Consider the following 23,746-nt stretch of genomic DNA (forward strand, 5'->3'; position numbering starts at 1 on the left):
ATAAGAAATGGTAACATTATCTAGTGATGCTTTCTAAGGCCCACTTGACTTCACATTCCAGGATGTCTGGCTCTGGGTGAGTGATCACACCATCGTGATTATCTGGGTCATGAAGATCTTTTTTGTACAGTTCTTCTGTGTATTCTTACCACCTCTTCTTAATATCTTCTGTGTTTTTTAGGTCCATACAATTTCTGTCCTTTATCAAGCCCATCTTTGCATGAAATGTTGCCTTGGTATAGTGGAGGTGATGGAATTCCAGTTGAGCTATTTCAAATCCTGAAAAATGATGCTGTGAAAGTGCTGCACTCAATATGCCAGCAAATTTGGAAAACTCAGCAGTGGTCACAGGACTGGAAAAGGTCAGTTTTCATTCCAATCCCAAAGAAAGGAAATGCCAAAGAATGCTCAAACTACCGCACAATTGCACTCATCTCACACGCTAGTAAAGTAATGCTCAAAATTCTCCAAGCCAGGCTTCAGAAGTACATGAACCGTGAACTTCCAGATGTTCAAGCTGGTTTTAGAAAAGGCAGAGGAACCAGAGATCAAATTGCCAACATCCACTGGGTTATGGAAAAAGCAAGAGAGTTCCAGAAAAACATGTATTTCTGCTTTATTGACTATGCCAAAGCCTTTGACTGTGTGGATCACAATAAACTGTGGAAAATTCTTCAAGAGATGGGCATACCAGACCACCTGACCTGCCTCTTGAAAAACCTATATGCAGGTCAGGAAGCAACAGTTAGAACTGGACATGGAACAACAGACTGGTTCCAAATAGGAAAAGGAGTACATCAAGGCTGTATATTGTCACCCTGCTTATTTAACTTCTATGCAGAGTACATCATGAGAAACGCTGGGCTGGAAGAAGCACAAGCTGGAATCAAGATTGTGGGGAGAAATATCAATAACCTAAGATATGCAGATGACACCACCTTTATGGCAGAAAGTGAAGAGGAACTCAAAAGCCTCTTGATGAAAGTGAAAGAGGCGAGTGAAAAAGTTGGATTAAAGCTCAACATTCAGAAGATGAAGATCATGGCATCTGGTCCCATCACTTCATGGGAAATAGATGGGGAAACAGTGGAAACAATGTCAGACTTTATTATTGGGGGCTCCAAAATCACTGAAGATGGTGATTGCAGCCACGAAATTAAAAGACACTTACTCCTTGGAAGGAAAGTTATGACCAACCTAGATAGCATATTACAAAGCAGAGACATTACTTTGCCAACAAAGGTCCATCTAGTCAAGGCTATGGTTTTTCCAGTGGTCATATATGGATGTGAGAGTTGGACTGTAAAGAAAGCTGAGCGCCGAAGAATTGATGCTTTTGAACTGTGGTGTTGGAGAAGACTCTTGAGAGTCCCTGGGACTGCAAGGAGATCCAACCAGTCCATCCTAAAGGAAATCAGTCCTGAGTGTTCATTGAAAGGACTGATACTAAAGCTGAAGCTCCAATACTTTGGCCACCTCATGTGAAGAGTTGACTCATTGGAAAAGACCCTGATGCTGGGAGGCATTAGGGGCAGGAGGAGAAGGGGACAGCAGAGGATGAGATGGCTGGATGGCATCACCAACTCGATGGACATGAGTCTGAGTAAACTCCGGGAGTTGGTGATGGACAGGAAGGCCTGGTGTGCTGCGATTCATGGGGTTGCAAAGAGTCGGACATGACTGAGCAACTGAAGTGAACTGAACTCAACATTTTCTATGATCCATATGCTCAAAAGAAATACAAAGTAATTCCATCTAGTCATGGAGTTGGAGGAATGTTTTTCTAGCCCAAACCCCTTTCTAATGCCCAGCCTCCTCCAAACCCCCAACAATGAATGTCTTTGTTCAAAAAGAACCTATTACAGTCTCATGTAGATGCTCACAGACCAATGTGCATAAAGCTTGGCAAAAATTATAAAGCCTCTGGACCCTACCTTTTTCTACTTATCACAGGCCACCACCTGCAGCAGGTATTGATTTGTTTTAACCCATGCTACTCCATATAGAGCATGAAAGACACCATGGATTCTGGAGACTTGAGGTGGTGGAGGAGAAGGTCAGGCAGAATTGGCGTGGGGCTGTCATGTCAATAGACAGTCTTCCCACAGAGGGACAACCCAACCGTCCCTAAAAGTTCTCACAGGACATTTGGCAGCATCTCCAGTAACTCAGCCAATATTACTCACTACTGTACCAACCTAGTGTGCAAAAAAATATATATAAAATGAGGTCCCTGATCTCAAGGGGTATATAATCTGGAGTGAACATCAGCTGATTTTGCCTGGCCAGTATGCTTCACTCTTCTGCTGACAACTGAACTTTAATCTTCCTTAAGATACCGTCCCCCTCACTCTTAGCTCCAATGGTGGACACATGACCCTGACTTGACCAGTCAGATCACTGCATGCCTTAGGCCACAGTGACTGGTTGAGAGATGCACTCATGACTTAAGTCAAGCCAAGCAGGGCTGATGAGGTGAAATCCCTGTTGAAATTGTTGGACAAGAGGTTTCCATCTTCTTTTACTTGTCTATTAACTTTTGGCTGTGATGGGACTTCATTGCTGCATGCGGGCTTTCTCTAGTTGCAACAAGCGGAGGCTACTCTTCCCTTGTGGTGCATGGGCTTCTCATTGCAGTGCTTCTCTCGTTGAGGAGCACAGGCTCTAGGTCCACGGGCTTCAGCAGTTGCCGCATGTAGGTTCAGTGCAGTGGCCTCTAGGGCACCCAGGCTCTAGAGCCCAGGCTTAGTAGTTGTGGCACATGGGCTTAGTTGCCCTGTTCATGTGGAATCTTCCAGGACCAGGGACAGAACCCATGTCCCCTGTACTGGCAGGTGAATTCTTAACCACCGGACCATCAGGGAAGTCTAAGTTTTGCATCTTCTGTTTGAGTCACTGAAAGGATTGAATGTAAGCCCAGACCTACTGGGAGCCATTCTTCTACCAGAAAGGAGGGAGCTATAGAGATAGAAAGTGTCCTGTTATGTGAGTGTCTGAGTCCTCGAAAACGGCTGTACTACCCAGTGGACTTTCTAGTTACATACACCAGTCATTTTCCATTCCCTTCCCTCCTTCCTTTCTCTCCTTAAGTTGGTTTGAGTTGTGAAATTGTGTGTTGAATATTAATAGAAAAAGCAAGTAATATTAATGGCTACTATTTACTGAGCACTTTTTATGTGCCAGGCACTATTTTCATTGCTGTTATGCTTAATTTTCAATATCTTGTCCTTATGGATAACGAAACAAGAGGTTATATTGCCCAAGGTCTCACAAACCTAGTAAGTGTCAATGTCAGGAAGCCATATTCCATATGGCTATTAAGACTCTGTGTGTCCAGTTAAGGGAAGTGAATTGGATTCTGAAGCTGCTAGAACACCTCTGAAACTCTGCTTTTACTTCTGGGCCAGGATATGTTTAATGGATATTAAAAATTAGAATGTATCCAATAGAGGATAAGCACACTAGAGAGAGGTCGAAAAATCATCTCACATGAAAGATATTTAACTTAAGATTTAAAAGAAAGGGCTTTCCACGTGGTGCTAGTGGTAAAGAACCCTCCTGCCAATACAGGAGACTTAAAAGAAAGAGACTTGGGTTTGATCCCTGGGTCAGAAAGATCCCCTGGAGAAGGAAATGGCAACCCACCCCAGTATTCTTGCCTGGAGAATTCCATGGGCAGAGGACCCTGATGGGCTACAGTCCATAGGGTCGCAAAGAGTTGAACATGACTGAAGCGACTTTGCAAGCTTCAAAAGAAAGAGAGAGGAGGGCAAAAAAGCCATTTCCAAGCATGTAAAAGAATCTTATTTTCTAATGATACAAAAAGGCCATTATGAGCAACAGGGAGACAGATTTTGATTCAATATTTGGACAAACACTCATTCAACACCTCAGGAAAATTCTACCCCTTCTGAATATCTCTAGCCAGAGGCAGGGTGACACTTCTGGAGGTGCCATGGCAGGAACTTCATAGAAACACTGGACCACGGGCCCTAAGAGATCCCTTTGGAGCCTGTTTCCAGGCATCTTGTGGGCAAGACCAGCTCACTGTTGCCAGATTCCAGTTACCAACTGATGTTATGCCTCTGAGTGGGTGCACCAGGAACCTGAATTCCAGCCCAGAACCAGCTCCGCAGAAAGCAGGAGAGGCCTCCTTTAAAACATCAGACATTTCAGTATTTATGCCCTGTAAGCTCTCAAATGGCTTCAAACAATCAATAAGGCTTTTGAAAACTGAAATGACTTAAAGGCAATGTGACACTCGTCACCTCTCTCAGTCTTTAAGAGAGTCACTTCAGGTTTATTGAGAAGAGTGTGGAGATGCATTGTTGAGTTCTTCCAGCATTTGTAATTCAAGCTGCTGCCGCAAGCTGTTCTTATTTTTTTTCAGTTGATAGTGTCAGTTTCCCAATTTTTTTTTTTTCCCTTAAAAGAGTCTTTATTGGGAGAGGGGGCTTGAGGCAGAAACTGGGGCTGGCAAATGTTAATGCTGCTTTAGCTTTGGTTGAGTCATTAACCAAAAGTCTACCTCTATATGAAGAATTTTGCTACAAAGCTCTCTTGTATACTATAATATTTGGATCTGCTACCTTGCAGGTAAAATTACATGCCCGCATATCTATACCAAGAAGGGAATATTTCATGGTATGACTTGAAAGATAGATTAATTCCCGCCTTTGTTTTTCTGGTATGAGTATTAGAACCTTCAATTACTTAAACTGTCTCCCAGCCAAGACAAATGCAAAATTTATTTCAGTAACGAAAGAAAACTGTCCCATGGTGGTCCTACTTTCCATGTTTGAAAGGAGATTATGTGCAATACTAGACAAGTCACTTTGAAAAGTAATGCACAAATTGCAATCTCAGTTCTTAAGTTATGGCCTCTATATCCCAGAATGGGGGAGTTGGAGGAACCTCGGAGGTCAGCTGAATTAGCTGCCTCGTCCATTAAGATGAAGGAAAGGGCTCAGCCTCAAAGGCATCTGTAAAGTTTTATTTCTAAAATAAACAAGAGGGTTGAAGACAAGATGACACATTTTAGATTTCATCGTGTTTTATGATGGACCCACAGGTATTTATCTATTTTTCACTTGTCTGTATATTTGAACTCTCTTCCACACCCCAGCCCTCCACACACAGACTTAAAGAGAGGCTTTAGAGGTAGAGTTCCTGCACAGGTCATGCGGGAAGAAGAGACACAGGGCAGAAATCTGGATCCCCATGCTGTATGCTTTCTGTAATTTATAACAAAGGAGTTTAGGGTCAGCAAACTCCTCCTGTAAACCAACAGAGAGTAAATATTCTAGGCTTTACTGTCACAGTCCTTATCACAACCACTTAACCCTGCCTGTGTAGTGCAAAATCAGCCAAAGGCAACATGTAAACAAGCAAGCTGACCCTATGCCATTAAAACTTTATTTATGGAGACTGAAAATTAAGTTTCATATAAATGTCACGGGTCATGAAATATTATTCTTTTAATTTTCTTTTTAGCCATTCAAAAATGCCAAAGAGTTATTTTTTGTTCACAGGCCATAGCAATCAGGCAATGTGCTGGATTTGGCCGGGGGAAACCATAGTTTGCAGACTTGATTTAGAAAATTTAAAGGACAGTTTTGATATAATCCCTACTGTTGTCACACTCTCACAATTCTCAATTCACATGGTTATCAGTGCTACAGCTATGCACCAGCTCTTCCCATCTACCTCTTACTACATTTTCTTTTAACAACTTAATAGATTTTCACTATGCAGTTAATGCTGGAAAAGTCATAACTTGAGAAATAAGGGTTTTTATTTTTTTTTCTGGTGGCTCAGGTGGTAGAGAATTTGTCTGTGATGTGGGAGACCTGTGTTTGATCCCTGGGTTGGGAAGATCCCCTGGAGAAGGGAAAGGCTACTTACTCCAGTATTCTTGCCCGGAGAATTCCATGGACAGAGGAGTCTGGCAGGCTATAGTCCATGGGGTCACAAAGAGTTGGACACAACTGAGTGACTAACACTTTCACTTTGGGGCTTCCCTGGTTACTCAGCTGGTAAAGAATCTGCCTGCAATGCAGGAGACCTTGGTTCGATTCCTGGGTCAGAAAGATCCACTGAAGAAGGAATAGGCTACCCCCCTACTTCAAGCCTCGTGGGGTTTCATGATGTACAGTCTGGCTGTGCCATCAACAGTGAAGCAGGACTGGATATTCAACCTTAACTGTACTTTTGATCCCAAACCAGCTGCTTGATCCATTACATTTTACCTTTTTGTAGATGCCAAAGATGGTTCCAATGGACACAAGGCAGTCGATGTTGGATGATCCATCAAGGGGATCAAAACAGACCACATATTTACCCTGAACAAAAAAGAAAGAAAATATTAATACAACTTTGCTTTAAAAATGAATACATTGTAACAAAACAGAGAATATACACTAAGAGGTTAAAAGAAGAAATCTAAGGGAAAATTCAAGAAATGTGTTTATTTATACTCTGTCAGGGAAGGTATGAGATGGTACACAGAGTGAAAACAATAACAAACATATATCAAAAGATCATTAGGAAGAGAAAACACAGAATAGGAGGCATAGATGAAGGTGAGAAATACAAATATTAAATAATAATTTATTATATCATTGATTTGAATGAATCATCATTATGGTTTGAGTTTCCTGGCAGTCAAAGAAGAAGAGAAACAAGATTAGTCACTTCATTCTCTTTATTCATAAGGGACATGTTAGTTGCTCAGTCGTGTCTGACTCTTTGTAACCCCACGGACTGTAGCTTGCCAGGCTCTTCTATTAATCCATGGAATTCTCCAAGAAAGAATACTGGAGTGGGTACCCATTCCTTTCTCCAGGGGATCTTCCCGACCCAGGGATCAAAACCATGTCTCCCACACTGCAGGAAGATTCTTTACTGTTTGAGCCACAAATGTAATAATTTAGGTGAAATAAAGTCAACATTAAGGTCTATAAGAAAATTTTCATGTAGTTCCTACAGATGACACTTGGGGTTACAATGCACAGAGTTCTCACCCATATTCCTATTATAATTTCCAAAGGAAATAACCCTCAATGGTAGTGGAACTACCAAAGATTCAGTCTATGGATAGGATTTTCAGTGGTACTCTGGAGCTGATTGGTACTGGTTCTCAAGAGCCAATTGTGCACATCTCTTCCCAACTCTATTTTCAGTGATGTCATATTGATAACTTAAAATCAATTATGGGACACTATTTCACAGTTTCAAGTGACAAGTGCTACAAATTACAGATTTTTTTTTCTAATAGAGAGACAGTTTACCAGCATACCACTGGAAATTTTCCATCTCCAAGTTAGCCACTTTAATATGTGGTTTTAAATTTTTTGCATCAAATTAAGGCACTTCTCTGATTCCCTGGCTTCTTGCTCCTAACAAATCCTCCCGGCCAATGCAGGAGAAACTGTCATCAGGAAAACAGGAGTATGCTTATCACTACAGTGCATTGTAATCAGAGAAGTTGGGCTGACAGAGAATATTAAACAGCAAATTCAATCCTAAAATGAACATGCCCTAAACTGACAAGTACCTTTAGAAACGCAGCAGAGAACAATATGAACTTCAGTAGTATTTTAGGAATGACACAAAGCAATCAAATCGGATGTGACTCTCCATTCCTCTTATAAAGGTTAGACTGGATATCAGGCAGTGTCTTTAAATTGACCTCCTGTTGCTTTTTTCTCATCATACTCCTTCATGTCCTCAATTTATCTCAAACAGGGAAAGATAGTAAGCCATATAACTGCATTTTTCTACTCAAAAGGTATTATTAGTATTATGATTGTTGTTCAATAAAACCTGGATATACCCTTTCATTCACTTTTTCAACAATAATCTATTGTTGATCCCCTACAATGCATAGGTATTGTGCCAGATGCTGGGATATAGAGAATAGAAATTGTTCTCTGCCCTCAAGAAGCAATCAGATTGGAGTGGAGCAGGAGCCTATAGGGCTTTCTTAGGAAAGATCCTCTCCCCCACCCCTATGTCCTCTGCCTGCCTTCTGTCTGTAGAAAAACACTTTGGCTAAAGAATAAATTCAATCATAGAAGTGACAAAATGCAAAAACAAAGGAAAACAATCAAGGAAGACCAAATAATAGTTTAGTCATTAAACAAAGTCAAGAACCTTCATTTCTTTCTTCTGAGCCATATCCCTTGAGCTGTTTTGCAGATACTGAATCCCCCACCCAGGTAGAAGAAGTTAACTACATGAAAACCAGGCTAACCATTAAGCTTACACAATTATTTTTAAGAACTAGCTTCAAGGAGATGGGAACAAACTGACCCTGGAGTTGAAGATTAGCCGTATTTAAAACAATCAAGATGACACCAATCTGACCATTACATGACCAATTTCAAGATGACTGTCAGGGCCGACTGTGCTATTCTGCATACAGCTCCTTCCCTCTGCCTATAACCCCCTGAAACTCCCCTCTAAAAACTCTTGCCCCTAGATCAGCAGCAGAGAGTTTGTTCTTTGGGATATGAGTCCACCTTCTTCCCACCATGACTGGTTTTCTCAATAAAGCTATCTTTCCTTTTACCCAACACTTGTCTCTCAGTGGGATTCCCTTGTGGCTCAGCTGGGAAAGAATCTGCCTGCAATGCAGGAGACCTGGGTTCTATCCCTGGGTTGGGAAGATCTCCTGGAGAAGGGAAAGCCTACCCACTCCCATATTCTGGCCTAGAGAATTCAGACCTAGTTCTCTGGCTCAGAGAACTATACAGCCCATAGGGTTGCAAAGAGTCGGACACAACGGAGCAACTTTCACTTTCCCTTTTTTTCTCTCAGTATTTGATTCTTGAGCAACCTAAGTTTGGTAACAAGATTAATAAGATTCCAATGGATTCCAATGCATGAATCACTGATAGGAACTGCTAGCAGTTTAGATTGGCAGGAAGGTTGGTTGTGAAGATTGGAAACTAAGTGAATGGAGATGAAGCAAATGATGTAGTTAACAGAAGACAGACTTCGTAGAGCTTTGAACATGACAATTAAAAGAAGTGGAGATAAATATGAATATATTTGAGTCTCTCCCATGAATGAGCACATAGGAGAGATGATAACAGAATGGACTGTGGTGAAAGTGCGGACAGGAGAGGACAGTCTGAGATATGGCAGTGAGGAGGAATCTGTGAAATGATGACCGGTGGTTCAGGAGGGATCCAGGGTGAGTCTTAACAATCCAGCTTGGTTGAACAAGTGGAGTCATTGACGAAGCCAGAAAGAAAAATGATTACATTAAAACCCTCAGTAGCGTAGGAGCAGACCCACCCTTTTCTCAGGTTCTACTATTATGGCATGTTCATCTTCTTCTGACACAAGAACACAGGTAGCAAAAGATGACTTTAACACATTAACAACCAGGTCATTGGAGAGGACATCCAGCTTCTTCACTTGATCTCCTGTCACATTGGTAGTGCCAGCAATTCCATAGCTAGAGGGAAAAAAAAGCCACAAAAATATAAGCCATGAATACCAGAATGTTAGTGCATCTATAAAGTCACTGAAAGAGAGCATTTGGTAAGATTTAGAAGAAATGAAAGGAGACACATGGCTTGAGAGAAACAGAATGAGAAGGATGGCCGTCTCTCTGGAGTGGCTTCTGGAAGGAAGGCAATATTGTCGCTCACCTGTCCAATGCCTAGCATGATAACCAGCACAGCTTTGTGGCTAAATCCGTGTTTCTCAGCCTTTTTCTCATTATGGCCCTAAGGAGGCTTATTTTTTTCCTCTAACACACTCCCCCATGAAAATTTAATATTACAGATAGAGCGTATCTGTTTATGCACTATATGTCCATATGTTTCATACCTAAAATGACTGTTTTTTTCACCACCACCAATAACGAATTTTTACCCCTGAATGCATGAGTTAATGTGCAATGAGTTAGGTGAGAGACAAGGCAAGCAAAGAAACCTTCTGTGTGGGAGGGAGCCTGAGATGGGAACTAAGCCTAGGGATCTCTGGTTTTATAGCTGACAAGATCCTAAAAGAAAATAAATATTGACAGATCCTACCACCTCCTTTTATAGAGGAAGCTCACTCTAAGATACCTTCTCTAAACTGGAGCAGCAGAGCGGAGGTGAGAAGCTCACTTTGACTTCCAGGCCAGGCCCCTCCTGGTGGTACCTCACAACCTCCAGCAGGAGTCCTAGGGGCTGGAGGGAGTGGGAAGTCCGGAGTCCTTACTTTATTTGAAAGGTACCTGCAAATCAGTAATTGTGGAATTCCCAGAAACCAAATAGTTGGTCCAAAGTAGAGCCTAGTTTGTTAGAATGAGGGAAGAAAAGGGTTGTCATAGCCTGGGGTTGAATAGGAACACTGAAAGGAGGGGAAATGTTTTTGAGGAAGGATGCACAGAACATGAGAAGAGGCTGGATGTGGAGAGGGAAAGAGTAAGAGCATTGAAGATAATGCCAAACAGCTGAGAGTGGGTGTTATGGGGCACCTTGGCTGAGATGGCTGGGAGCACTTATCTGGGGACTGACTGTCATGGTATTCACTGCTTCAACTCTCAAAGATGCATTTTCTCTACACATAACTTGGAAGACTCTGGCTGGCCAAAACTGAGCCAGCACCCAAATGGCTCATCTGGCCTGACTCTCTCCAGGAAGTAACCCCAGTTATCACCGAGCCCATTCTCCAGTGTCGTCTCTTTCAGCAGCATTCTCCCGCCCACCTGGAAACATCATCTCATCCCTCCAGCCCTCCTCCAAACCCTTTTCTTTTCATTATGTCACTCCTATTTCATGAATTAAAGACCAAGGGATCTATCAGACTTGCAGCTGAGGTTTTGCTTCTCCTTCCACACAATCTCTTTCTCACTTCAATTGAGAGGCTGATGTTGATGAAGAAGGAAGGCAGCCAAATTCTGGGTTGAACTAGGGCCTGGCTGGACCCAATCACTCACTGGCCTCCATCTCCCTCAACAGCCCTACTGGCATCAATTGGCTCTCCTTCCTAGCCTGACATTTCCACCATTAAAATCATCACTAATTCAAAAGGGCAAACAACATTGATGGAAAAGAATATGGGCTTCCTGACAGAGACCTGGCTCGGCCCTCAGCTCTACAAATCCTTTGCTTTCTCTGAGCAGTCCTTTTCACTCATGAACATGGAGGGCAATGATGCCTCATGGGGCTGTTGGAGGATTACACACATCGCATATACACAAAGGGTTTAGCACAGCTCTTGACTCTCAATGTTAAATCCCCAGTTTGCCCACTAAAAGGAGCACTCATTAAGAATCTGCAGCACTATGGGAGGATTCTCAAGATCCACCTTGCTTCACCCATCATCGTGTTGCCATGATTGTTTAACTTTTAATTCCATGAGGATGAGGACAGAGGGGTATGTTTTCTCCCACTGTGTCCCAGCTTCCATCACATAGTAGGCCCTCAAGCAATACTTGCTAAAAAGTATCCACTGAAGAGAATAGAAACTCAAGCCTGAAGAAATGAGTATAGGACTCAGTAGACTTCAAGGTCACTCCACACCCTGGAGTGTGGAGGAAGCCTCTGGCACAGTCCCCAGAGTGACTGGCCTATGGGGACAGCTCCAGGGAGGCCTGGGGGGCTGGAACAGGTGGATGAGCCACCGAGGCAAGAGTGGGCAATACCTACTATCCATGTTCCACCTGCTCAGGCACCTGGCTCAGTGAGATGGGTGAAGAGCAGTCAGGCCTCAGCCCTCTCACTCAAAATCTTCCCAGAGGCCTGTGTGAGTGATTATTTATTCTGCAAATATTTTTTGTCCCCACTGTACTGAGTGCTGTGCTAAACAAGATGCCATTCAGCATCTAACCCTCATGGAGCTTAGTGAGTGAGGAAAACAAGAAATCAATATGTACTTCCGAATGAATAAGATGATGTCAGAAAGTGACAGGTGCTCTCATTTTAATAAAAGGAAACAAGGTGCTGGGGGACGGCTGGGAAAGGGTCAAGATGGTCAAGGAAGATCTCACTGCAAGGGAGCAGTTCCAGCTGAAGGATACTTTGGATGTTTTCCAAACAAAAATGAAGCTATGACAAAGCCCTAAGAGAGTCCAAATAAGCCAGCCAGTAATGATTCCAAAGAATAGCTCTGGGTTAGTAATTTATCCAAAGGGACAAGGACTTTGTTTTTCACATATTTCCAAATGGGAGGGGTTGCTCTGTGCACATTTATACAAGTAACTTTTTAAACCTCAAAGTCTTTCCCATGCTGTTGGCTACAAGAGGCTGTAGTCAGCCTCAGGGCAGCTGGCTCATCCAGCCGGGTTCCACTCTGCTGTTCTAGGGTTATAAGGCGGCTCCTGTCCTGGGGTCACACCACCTCTCAGGGGGAGTCAGGTGGGGCCATATAACAGCTGCAGAACTGTGGGGGACACTCCACACACCAGAACCCAAATTGCCATCTTGGCCAAACCATGCAGACCTCTGTGATGGCCCTGCCTCCCTGCCTGGACAGGTGGTCACCTCTCCATCCTCCTCTTTACCCCTGTGGAGCCTCCCTCCTCTGTTTTAACCAGAAAGATCCTTCCCCATCTTTCCTCCAGTTGCCTGTGAAGCATAAAAAAAAAATGAAGAGAGATTATTCTGGGCCCCTTAAAGTCAAGATTCAGGCACACTCTAGGATATCTTGTGGGAGGGTTTCCCCTAGTGGGACCTTGTGTTAGGAAGGTCTTCAAGAAGGATCAGGAAAGTGACTCTAAGGTAGAAACAGGCTTCAGAATGAAGAATGCCAATGAATGAAGAATTCCTGCCATCTCACTAGTGATGATATCTGAGTCAATACCCCCATCACCTTGGTTTCTGCATGGTGCACCTTAGCGCGTGAAGTTAGCTTTATCTCACATGGCCCTGCTTCATCCTGCCCAGGAATGACGAGCCAGGACTAAGCAAATGTTCAGTCAGGCTTCCCCCACAACGTCTCACGAGGGTTCCCCAGAAGGGAAGCAAGACCTGGACAGTACATATTCTACGGATCAATGAAAAGTCGGAAGCAGGAAAGGATTCTGCAACTTTTTTTTTTCTTTTTTTACTTTTTGGGTACACCTCCCTGGCATGTGGGATCTTAGTTCCCCAACAGGGATGAAACCCAAATCCCTTGCATTAGGAAGTGCAGAGTCTTCTCAAGTTGATTTTTCTTCCCAAACTCCAGAGAGTTTTTTTCTTCTCAAGCTCAGAGAAGTCATTAGCTGAAGAAAAGAGTTTATTTTCTTCAAAAGTTTTCAGAAAATCCTTTAAAACAATGCCGCTGCTGTTTAGTTGCTAAGTCATGTCTGTGTGACCCCATGGACTATAGCTCACCAGGCTCCTCTGTCCATGGGGATTCTCCAGGCAAGAATACTGGAGTGGGTTGCCATTTCCTTCTCCAGGGAGATCTTCCCTATCTAGGGATCAAACCCAGGTCTCCTACTTGGCAGGTAGATTCTTTACCACTGAGCCACCTGGGAAGCTCCTTAAAAGCAATACTCTTCTGCATTTTGATCAGTCATCATTCCATCAAAGGTCCCAAAGGATAGAGCCTTCACTATATAACCTGATGGCCACAGGCAGCAGCAGCAGGGAAAGGCAACAGCATCATGGGCTTTCCTCCATAAGCTGGGACCCTAGACCATGAGGGTTCAAATCCCAGCTCTGCCACATGCTGAACAATTCTGTGTCAATCTCTTAGCATCTCTGATCTTTGGTAAAATCGGAATTTAGTGTATCTATGGCACAGTATGTAGAGAAGGAGTGTAAATGGGTTGACAAGAGTAAAGGACTTAGAACAGAGACTGGCACCAAGGAAGTCGGCAGGAAACAGAATCCCACCCTCAACACCCCTCAGCAGGAATACAACCCTGCTGAGAAGCACCAGAGGGACCTGGGCTCAAATTCTGCCTTTTTCTCTTGCTGATTGCATGATTTCCATCAAGTTGTCTCAGCTCCCTGATGGTTCATTTCTAGGCTTTGTAAGGACAAGGACTAATCCACCTGATGCACCTGGTTCATAGAGGCCAAAGGCAGCCATCACCATTCTTAATGGAGCCCCACGTGTGGTGCTGTGTGCCTGTCCCACAGGAACCCACTAAGTACCGGTTGGCTGATGAGGGGGAGGGGAACTACTTCTGAACCAGTTTTTCAGGCAGCTTCTGGGAAGACAGCCAGCGCAGAACAGTGTCACAGATAGCTAAGCAAAAGAAAGTGCTCAAAGTTCACATTTGACTAACCGGTCATTTTGAAATGAAATGTATTATTTCATTTCAGACGCTTATGACATGTCACCTCAATTTTATTCATATTAGTTGGCCCTGCAGCCCAAGTTGTTCAGGGTGGCACAGCATTCTGTCAAGGTTTATGTCTCTGTGACTGTTCAATTTTAAATCCCTGGAGACACAAAAGTCCTCCAAGCTTGGGAAGAAAAAACTCTCTGGAGTTTGGGAAGAAAAAATCAACTTAAATTTTGCTGTCTGTAATTTCTCTCTCTCTCTCTCTCTTTGGCTACACCACGCAGCAAGTAATCTCTCTTCCTTTATACTTACTATATAAACTTCACTGAAACTGTGAAATAGCTATAAGTCACTTTAATTCACATGGTGGGAAACTCTTTAGAAGGATAGGTTCATTTGACCAGTGTTTTTAAATCCTTAGAAATTTGGACTAAATATTAGCATGTTTTTCTTTTTTCAAATTTGCATACAGTTTCTAGAGCTGTTTTAAAGCCATAAAGTCTATGATTACTGATAGTCTGGGAAAGTCTCCTTTAACATTCCTGAAGCACCTCTCTAGATACAAGGACTGGAGTCAGGGCCACACTTAGAAAACTTTCGATGACTTCCTTGATTTGCTAACTAACTAGATCTTCTCCTTCTGAGGTCAGCATGACCATGTAAAGTTCTTGAATTAGCATGCACCAGAGCCAAGGAGGAAGAGCTCATCTTCACAAGAAAAAGGGAGGCAGATTGTTATTTAATCCTTATTGCTAAAGCAGACTTGTTGATTGATTCTGAAGTAAATGACCAACCATTCATCCAACCCAGAACATCCAAAGGTCAGATCAGAAATACAGTCCACCCTGGGTATCCTGGGGTTTGCATCCACGAATTTCCACCTGTGGTTAATTGAACCCAAGATTACTCAGGGCAGATGTACTCAGACATTTTATCTAAGGGACTTGAGCATCCGTGTCTTTTGGTAGGTGAGGGGTGTCATGGAACCAATCCTCATGGACATCTAGGAACAACTATATTTTGAAGAAGAGATGCCAACCAGAGCAGCTTCAAAGGCTGCAAACCCCAATGTTGGCTTAAGTTCATGCCAGCCCAAAGTGTGCTCATAGGATGGTATCAAATCCTCACAGAAATTAAACAGCAGAGCCACCAATCTGAGCCCAGCTCCATCTCTCCAAAATATGTTCTTAAAGCCAGATGGTCGACACCAAAATCAGATTGATTATATTCTTTGCAGCCAAAGATGGAGAAGCTCTACACAGTCAGCAAAAACAAGACTGGGAGCTGACTGTGGCTCGGATCATGAACTCCTTATTGCCAAATTCAGACTGAAATTGAAGAAAGTGGAGAAAACCACTAGACCATTCAGTTCAGTACAGTTCAGTTCAGTCGCTCAGTTGTGTCCGACTCTTTGCGAGACCATTCAGGTATGACCTAAATCAAATCCCTTAGGACTATACAGTGGGAGTGAGAAAGAGATTTAAGGGACTAGATCTGATAGATAGAGCGCCTGATGAACTACGGATGGAGGTTTGTGACACTGTTCAGGAAAGAGGAATCAAGACCATCCCCAAGAAAAAGAAATGCAAAAAAGCAAAATGGCTGTCTGAGGAGTCCTTACAAATAGCTGTGAAAAGACGGGAAGCAAAAAGCAAAGGAGAAAAGGAAAGATATAAGCATTTGAATGCAGAGTTCCAAAGAATAGCAAGGAGAGATAAGAAAGCCTTCATCAGTGATCAATGCAAAGAAATAGAGGAAAACAATAGAATGGGAAAAACTAGAGATCTCTTCAAGAAAATTAGAGATACCAAGGGAACATTTCATGCAAAGATGGGCTTGATAAAGGACAGAAATGGTAGGGACCCAACAGAAGCAGAAGATATTAAGAAGAGGTGGCAAGAATACACAGAAGAACTGTACAAAAAAGATCTTCGCGACCCAATCACGATGGTGTGATCACTCACCTAGAGCCAGACATTCTGGAATGTGAAGTCAAGTGGGCCTTAGGAAGCATCACTGCGAACAAAGCTAGTGGAGGTGATGGAATTCCAGTTGAGCTATTTCAAATCCTGAAAGATAATGCTGTGAAAGTGCTGCACTCAATATGCCAGAAAATTTGGAAAACTCAGCAGTGGCCACAGGACTGGAAAAGGTCAGTTTTCATTCCAATCCCAAAGAAAGGCAATGCTAAAGAATGCTCAAACTACCGCACAATTGCACTCATCTCACATGCTAGTAAAGTAATGCTCAAAATTCTCCAAGCCAGGCTTCAGCAATACGTGAACCATGAACTTCCAGATGTTCAAGCTGGTTTTAGAAAAGGCAGAGCAACCAGAGATCAAATTGCCAATATTTGAAGGATCATGGAAAAAGCAAGAGAGTTCCAGAAAAACATCTATTTCTGCTTTATTGACTATGCCAAAGCCTTTGACTGTGTGGATCACAATTAACTGTGGGAAATTCTGAAAGAGATGGGAATACCAGACCACCTGACCTGCCTCTTAAGAAACCTATATGCAGGTCAGGAAGCAACAGTTAGAACTGGACATGGAACAACAGACTGGTTCCAAATAGGAAAAGGAGTACATCAGGCTGTACATTGTCACCCTGCTTATGTAACTTAAATGCAGAGTACATCATTAGAAATGCTGGGCTGGAGGAAGCACAAGCTGGAATCAAGATTGCCAGGAGAAATATCAATAACCTCAGATATGCAGATGATACCACCCTTATGGCAGAAAGTGCAGAAGAACTAAAGAGCCTCTTGATGAAAGTGAAAGAGGAGAATGAAAAAGTTGGTTTAAAGCTCAACATTCAGAAAACTAAAATCATGGCATCCAGTCCCATCACTTTATGGTAGATGGATGGGGAAATGGTGGAAACAGTGGCTGACTTTATTTTTCTGGGCTCCAAAATCACTGCAGATGGTGATTGTAGCCATGAAATTAAAAGACGGTTAGTCCTTGGAAGGAAAGTTATGACCAACCTAGATAGCATATTAAAAAGCAGAGACATTACTTTGTCAACAAAGGTCCATCTAGTCAAGGCTATGGTTTTTCCAGTGGTCATGTATGGATGTGAGAGTTGGACTATAAAGAAAGCTGAGCACTGAAGAATTGATGCTTTTGAACTGTGATGTTGGAGAAGATTCTTAAGAGTCCCTTGGACTGCAAGGAGATCCAACCAGTCCATCCTAAAGGAGATCAGCCCTGAGTGTTCATTGGAAGGAATGATGCTGAAGCTGAAACTCCAATACTTTGGCCACCTGATGCGAAGAGCTGACTCATGTGAAAAGACCCTCATGCTGGGAAAGATTGGGGGCAGGAGGAGAAGGGGACGACAGAGGATGAGATGGTTGGATGGCATCATCGACTCGATGGACATGGGTTTGGGTAAACTCCAGGAGTTGGTGATGGACAGGGAGGCCTGGTGTGCTGCAGTTCATGGGATCGCAAAGAGTCGGACATGACTGAGCGACTGAACTGAACTGAACTGATCTGAAAGCCCCCCATGTTTCTGTTCTGCTAAATCAGGTCCTGGTTTTCTTCTCTGCCTATCTCGGGTGCATGTGTCAAAACCCAGAGGCCTAATCTTAAGTCACTTCTTCATACCCAAATTCCAGACTGTCGCCACTAACTGAAGGCTGCACAACATCTTCAATAGGATGCCCCTCTCACACCTCAAGTTCAGCATCTCCATAATGTTGGAATCATCTTCCCAGCCTTCTCTAGCCTCTAAAACTCAGCCCCTCCTTTGGAATTGTGGTTTTATTTTCACTGTTTTGTTTTTTAACATTACAGCCCTGATCTCAGTTGCTAGGATCTGCTCTTTGAGAACCTCCCTCACTGTCATTCTCCCCCAGCCCCCACCCAGACTTCTCCCATGTTCCCCCATCTCCTCTAATCCTGCAGTTCTGAATCCTGATGGGTTTCCACATCTTCCACTTTCCCTCTTCTAACTCTGTACTTCCAGTCATAGCTGCCCCAGATGAATCTCCAATCGTGCCACTGCCCCACTCAAAAACCTGTACCTCTCCCCTTTGGTCACCCCCTCAAAAATAAAGTATTCACCCTTGCCACATAATGTTCCCCCAATGCGCCCACAATTTAACATCCACAAATGCTCCATCACTACATTACATGAAGGGTTCCAGGTTTCAGTCAAACCAAATAAGCACCTTTTCCAGAAACATCTTCCTAGCTTGTACCTCTCCTCACATGGCAGCCCAGCCATCAGGCCTTATGACCAGCTATGCCTGCCCACTACAAACAACCATCTTGATGGGCCACCATCTTTCGCATCCACATATTTTTGCCAACTATACAAAAGTATCTTTCAGAATCTCTATTGCTGGGACTTTCCTGTTGGTTCAGGGGTTAAGACTCCATGCTCCCAATGCAAAGGGCCCAGGTTTGATCCTGGTCAGGGACCTAGATCCCTCATTCTCAAAGGAAGACCCCTGCAGGTAGGAACCAAGATCCCGAGTGCTGCAGCTAAGCCTGGAATCACCCTACCTTTCTCCAGCCTCTAAAACTCAGCTTATGTGGCCAAATAAATCTCTTTTGAAAAGATTCTCTATTGTATTCTAACTCTATACATGTAATATTTTCCCTAAAGCATAAGCTCTGTATCTTTCTCATCTCTCAGTAACTTCTAAAATTTAAGAGAGAGAGAGCGAGCTCCAGGCTCTATGTTTAAACTCCTGATCTGCCTGATGAGGAGTCAGAGCTGACATCCATAAACTGGTCCCACAAGGTTCCTGCAAGTCTGCAATCATCTTGTCCCTCTGGCTAGATGCCCTACTAGGGCAAGTCAGCAGCACTAACAAGTTATCTGCAGGTACGCTAGCCTTTTCATCCAGAATATCAAAGCCGATAATAAGCATAATTTGGAGCCCAAGCTGAGATCTTGTCTTATTGCCCCCTCCCCAACTACATATGATTCAGAGACAGTCAAACTTACTTTCCCACGGGCATACAGAATGTTCAGGTTCTACTCTTTCTCTGTCAGCCATCCACATGACCATGTGAAATGCCCATTTCATGGGTACAATGCTCTTTGAAATAGTGAAAGACCAGTGACGTGCCCAAACATACAGGAAATGTCAAATAGCTCATGATATGGCTGTACAGTGGAACACTGTGTGTGCTAAGTCACTTCAGTTGTGTCCAACTCTTTTCAAACTTATGAATTACAGCCTGCTGGGCTCCTCTGTCCATGGGATCCTTCAGGCAAAAATACTGAAGTGGGTTGCTATGCCCTCCTCCAGGGAATCTTCCTGACCCAGGGATCGAACCTGGTTCTCTAATATCTCCTGCATTGACAGGCAAGTTCTTGATCACTAGTGCCACCTGGGAAGCCCTAGTGAACACTATGCAGCAGTTAAAAAGGAGGAGGTGAATTTACATGTCCTGACATCGGAGGAGGCTAATTAGGTAGAGTTGAATAATGAAAGCAAACTGCAGAAAGGCATGTCAAGTGTGATTCCATTTTGTTTGCTGTTTACAAATAGTCACATGGAAGTGCTTATCCATGTATAAATTTATATTAATATAGAGAATATCTAGTAAAAAAAGAAACCCAGTAGATTATGAACAGTGTCTACCCCGGGGAATGGATAAAGGTGGGTCTCACTTTTCCCTTTGTGTTCTTCTGAGTGGTTTGAATTTTTGTTAAGTAACATATAAAGGGTTTCCCTGGTGACTCAGAGGGAAAGGATATGCCTGCAATGAAAGAGACCCAAGTTCAATAACTGGGTCAGGAAGATCCCTTGGAGGAAGGCACAGCAACCCACTCCAGTATTCTTGCCTCGAGAATTCCACGGACAGTAGAGTCCATGGAGTTGCAAAGAGTTGGACACAGCTGAATGACTAACACACACACACACACACACACGTGCGCAACATATAAAGGAATTTATAATTATAGCAAAAACTATTTTTTAACCTAGTGCTTACAGGTGTCTAGTTTAACAAATATGCACAATTCATACAGCCAAAATTGGCACCCTTTGTCCAGGTTCTACTAATATCCCACTACCTACGGTCCCACTATCTGAGGTTACTTATAAGGTGGGAAAAAAAGAAGTGAAGTCATTCAGTCATGTCTGACTCTTTGCAACCCCATGGACTGTAGCCTGCCAGGCTCCTCCGTCCATGGAGTTTTTCAGGCAAGAGTACTGGAGTGGGTGGCCATTTCCTTCTCCAGAGGATCTTCCTGACCCAGGGATCGAACCTGGGTCTCCTTCATTGCAGGCAGACGTTATACCATCTGAGCCACCAGGGAAGCCCTTAGGTGGGAAAGATGCACCTCAAAGCAGATCTTGTGTTTCTGAGTCTCTTTGGGGTTGTGAGAGGTGCTGACACATTTTTAAACAATACAAAAATGACAAGCACTCTTTTTTAAAACAGTAGGAAATCCTATGGATAGAGGAGCCTGGTGGGCTACAGTGCATGGGGTGGCAACGAATCAGACATGACTGAGTTACTTTTACTTACCTTCACTTTTTAAATAAGCCCCCTGGTTTTCAAAGTCAGGTAAAGCTGTGAGGACACTTTTACTTGTTGTACATTACGTTTAAAGTAAGAATTTAATTGAATGTTTCCTAAAGCAAAGTCTCCTTAGACATGTATTAAGAAGGTCATAGGTGAAATAGTAGTGGAGTCACCACCTTCTAACATATTTCCCAATCCCTCTCCCATCAGGGCCCAACTTTGCTTGACATCTGCAAATAAATGATGATGGGATTGACATGTACACACTGTTATATTTAAAACAGATAACCAATAAGGACCTACTGTATAGCACAGGGGACTCTGCCAATACTCTGTAATAACCTAAATGGAAAAAGTTTTGAAAAAGATACATGTGTATGTATAACTGAATCTCTTTACTGTATAACTGAAACTAGCAGAACATTGTTAACCAACTATACTCCAATATAAGATTAAAAAAAATTTTTTTTTTAAGTTAGCTCTACCAAGCCATACTGTAAAACCAAAGGCGAAGAACTGACAAGATAAGGAATCCAGGTTTCAGGGGCTGGGCTTTTTCAGCTGCAGTGAGCACTGTGTACAATGCTTATGAAGTGCTCCTGAGTATGAGAAATACTAGGAAGGAGTATGAGCAATCTGAAAACCCAAGTATCCTTCAGCTAAAGTGAGGACCAGTCTAAACATAAAATCCTTGTGCACACCAGAATAAAGCAAAGGGTATTTGTCTTAGTAACGTAAAAGCCTCACAAGAAGGTACCCTTTGAATCCCTGTGTCCCGTTCATTCCTTTACTACGCACAATGTGATCTGCAGACCAGCAGCCCTACCACCACAGAACTTAGAAATCCAGCATCTCAGTCCCCACCCCAGACCTTCTGCAGCCCCGTGTACACCAGCACTGAAACCCTGAAGGCGCTAAATACTGCAGGCTTCCTCCCAGCCTCCTCCCAGCCCGGCTTACCTGCTGCTTCTTAACAAGACTTGTTCAGGGTCAAGGAGATACTCAATTAGAAACCTGACTTGGGACCCCAATTTCAAAGGGAATGAAAGCAAAAGGAGAGAAAAACGGAAAGGGAGGCACGGGGACCAGCACTTTCCCATTTGAGGCTAGGGTGGGTGTGGTGGGCAGGCCAGGTGTCCATGGGGCCAGTCAGTTTCACCAGGAGGAGGCCGAGAGAGGTGCCAAGGCTGCTCAGCCCAGGGGCGCCGGTTGCAGGGTGGAGGCAGGTATGGACTGTGAGACAGGCCCCCCAAGTGGGCACCCACAAGCTTAAGGGAGGGGGGAACTAGGGCTTGAGTGTGGTTTGAGCTTCTGCAGAGGAGCTACCGGAGACAGTGTGTAGGTATCTCAGCTATCAGAGAGACAGACTGACAGGAGGGGCAGAGCACCGACAGCATACTGCCCGGTAGATCCCCAGCCAGAGAGAAAGAGGACTCGGCCAGGGTGGGGGCTGGGGGGTACAGAAGCCTGACTCACAGGTGCGCGATGCCCGCCTTGCGCACGGCCGTGGAGATGGCTTTGACCGCGGTGCAAAGCGAGTTGAGCAGTTGGGTCATCTCGCCCGTGCCACGGGCCTTCCTGCCCTCTTCCATGACGAAGCGGGTCACGGTGACGATATTGGTGTCGAAGGCTGCCTGGTCCGTCATGCTGGGGCCGGGTTGCGGCTCGCTAGGCGACAGGTGCGGGCGGCGGGAAGCGGTGGGAAGCGGCCGCAGCACAGAGTGTCAGCGCGGCGGCTCCGGAGCGGGCCAGGTTCCAGTCCCGGGGCCGGGTAGCCTATAGGCGCGGGTCACCGCCCTCCGCCCCCGGGAACACCTCCGCGCCCCGGACCCCGCCCCCCCGACTGCGGCCCCGCCCTCTCCGACCCTCTATGACGTCCGGGATCCTCGTCCAGTCTCAGTTCCCCCAGCCGCTGGGTGTCCCCCCGCCTCGTGCCCCGCCCCCACCCCACCTCCGCTTCCTCGCTGTCGCCGCGATGCGCCTCTGCCCAACTGCCTCCAGCGTGGTAGAGCGCTACTCTGAGCCATGGTCCTTTTCAGTTCGCACGACGACCTTGCCACGCAGGTGCAATCCTGATTCCCGCCCTACCCCGCTAAGATAGAAAACGGAAGTTGGGAAGGTTAAGCGCAGTGCTCAGTGCAGCCTGGCTAGTGAGTGAAAAGCCCGCGCTGCAGCCCAGCTGCTCCGGGGTTCAGGCTCTAACCGCTGTGCTTCCCACCGCCACCGTCGTCACCTGCCATCTGCTCCCTGCCCTCTGTCCACCCCTGCTTGTCCTGTCGTCTGATTCTTCTGACCAACTTCAAGAGACTGGATTCCTCTGTTCCTTACTGTCCGATGGCTTGGTTTTGGATCCTTAATTCAGATCTGTTCTCAGGATTTCTGTAGTCTGAGAGCTATTAAAGGGACCTGTTAATGCGAGTTCCTGTGCCAAACCCACAGTAAGGCCAAACAAAGTCAAACAGTCTGAGTTTGGAGCAGAAAAAGGTTTATTGCAAGGCCATGCAAGGAAACAAGGTGGCTCATACCCGGAAAAGTTTCCAGCTCCTCAAAGGATTTTGGCAAAGTATTTTTAAGGGCAGATTTGCGGGGGGGGGGGGGGGGGGCGGGGGGGGGTGCGGGGCGCGGCGCAGGGGGCAGTGGCAGGGGCTACGTGCTCACTGTCATCAAGCAGTTTCTTCATTTGGTGGAGGGGTGGAGGGAGGCGGATTCACGTCTACAAAATAACTCAGGAAACTTGTATCAAATACTGTTATCTATATTATCTAGGTACTTCGAAGAGGAGCTGATATGGGGGAAGGCCTCAGAGAGTCCTGCTGGGGCTGGGTTAGAGACCTTCCTTTCCAATAACTGCACTTTGCAGAGAAAATGTTCACAGACCCAGGAAAGGGTGTCCTGGATACCACACTGAGATTAGAGGCTCCAAGGCCACATCCTGAGGGTTTTGTAGGCACATTGCTTCTGTCCTAAGGCAGTTCATGCACTTATTCATGGAACAATATTTATTGAGCATCTGCTATTAGCAAGA

At 44.5% G+C, this 23,746-nt stretch overlaps 1 protein-coding gene across 1 annotated transcript in view; it reads right to left on the reverse strand.

The window, feature by feature from the left end:
- The window catches only part of FBP1 (fructose-bisphosphatase 1), a 31,786-nt gene extending 9,306 nt beyond the window's left edge, over nt 1-22,480 (reverse strand). Inside the window, exons 1-3 of the mRNA XM_027550175.1 lie at nt 22,198-22,480; nt 9,304-9,466; nt 6,249-6,341 (exon numbers count right to left, since the gene is read on the reverse strand). Coding sequence (XP_027405976.1) covers nt 6,249-6,341; nt 9,304-9,466; nt 22,198-22,367 — 426 coding nt within the window. The 5' untranslated portion in view covers nt 22,368-22,480. The remainder of the gene's footprint in view (nt 1-6,248; nt 6,342-9,303; nt 9,467-22,197) is intronic.
- Between the last annotated feature and the right edge of the window lie 1,266 nt (nt 22,481-23,746).

The sequence above is a fragment of the Bos indicus x Bos taurus genome, chromosome 8, assembly GCF_003369695.1.
Source record: "Bos indicus x Bos taurus breed Angus x Brahman F1 hybrid chromosome 8, Bos_hybrid_MaternalHap_v2.0, whole genome shotgun sequence".
Lineage (NCBI taxonomy): Eukaryota > Metazoa > Chordata > Mammalia > Artiodactyla > Bovidae > Bos > Bos indicus x Bos taurus.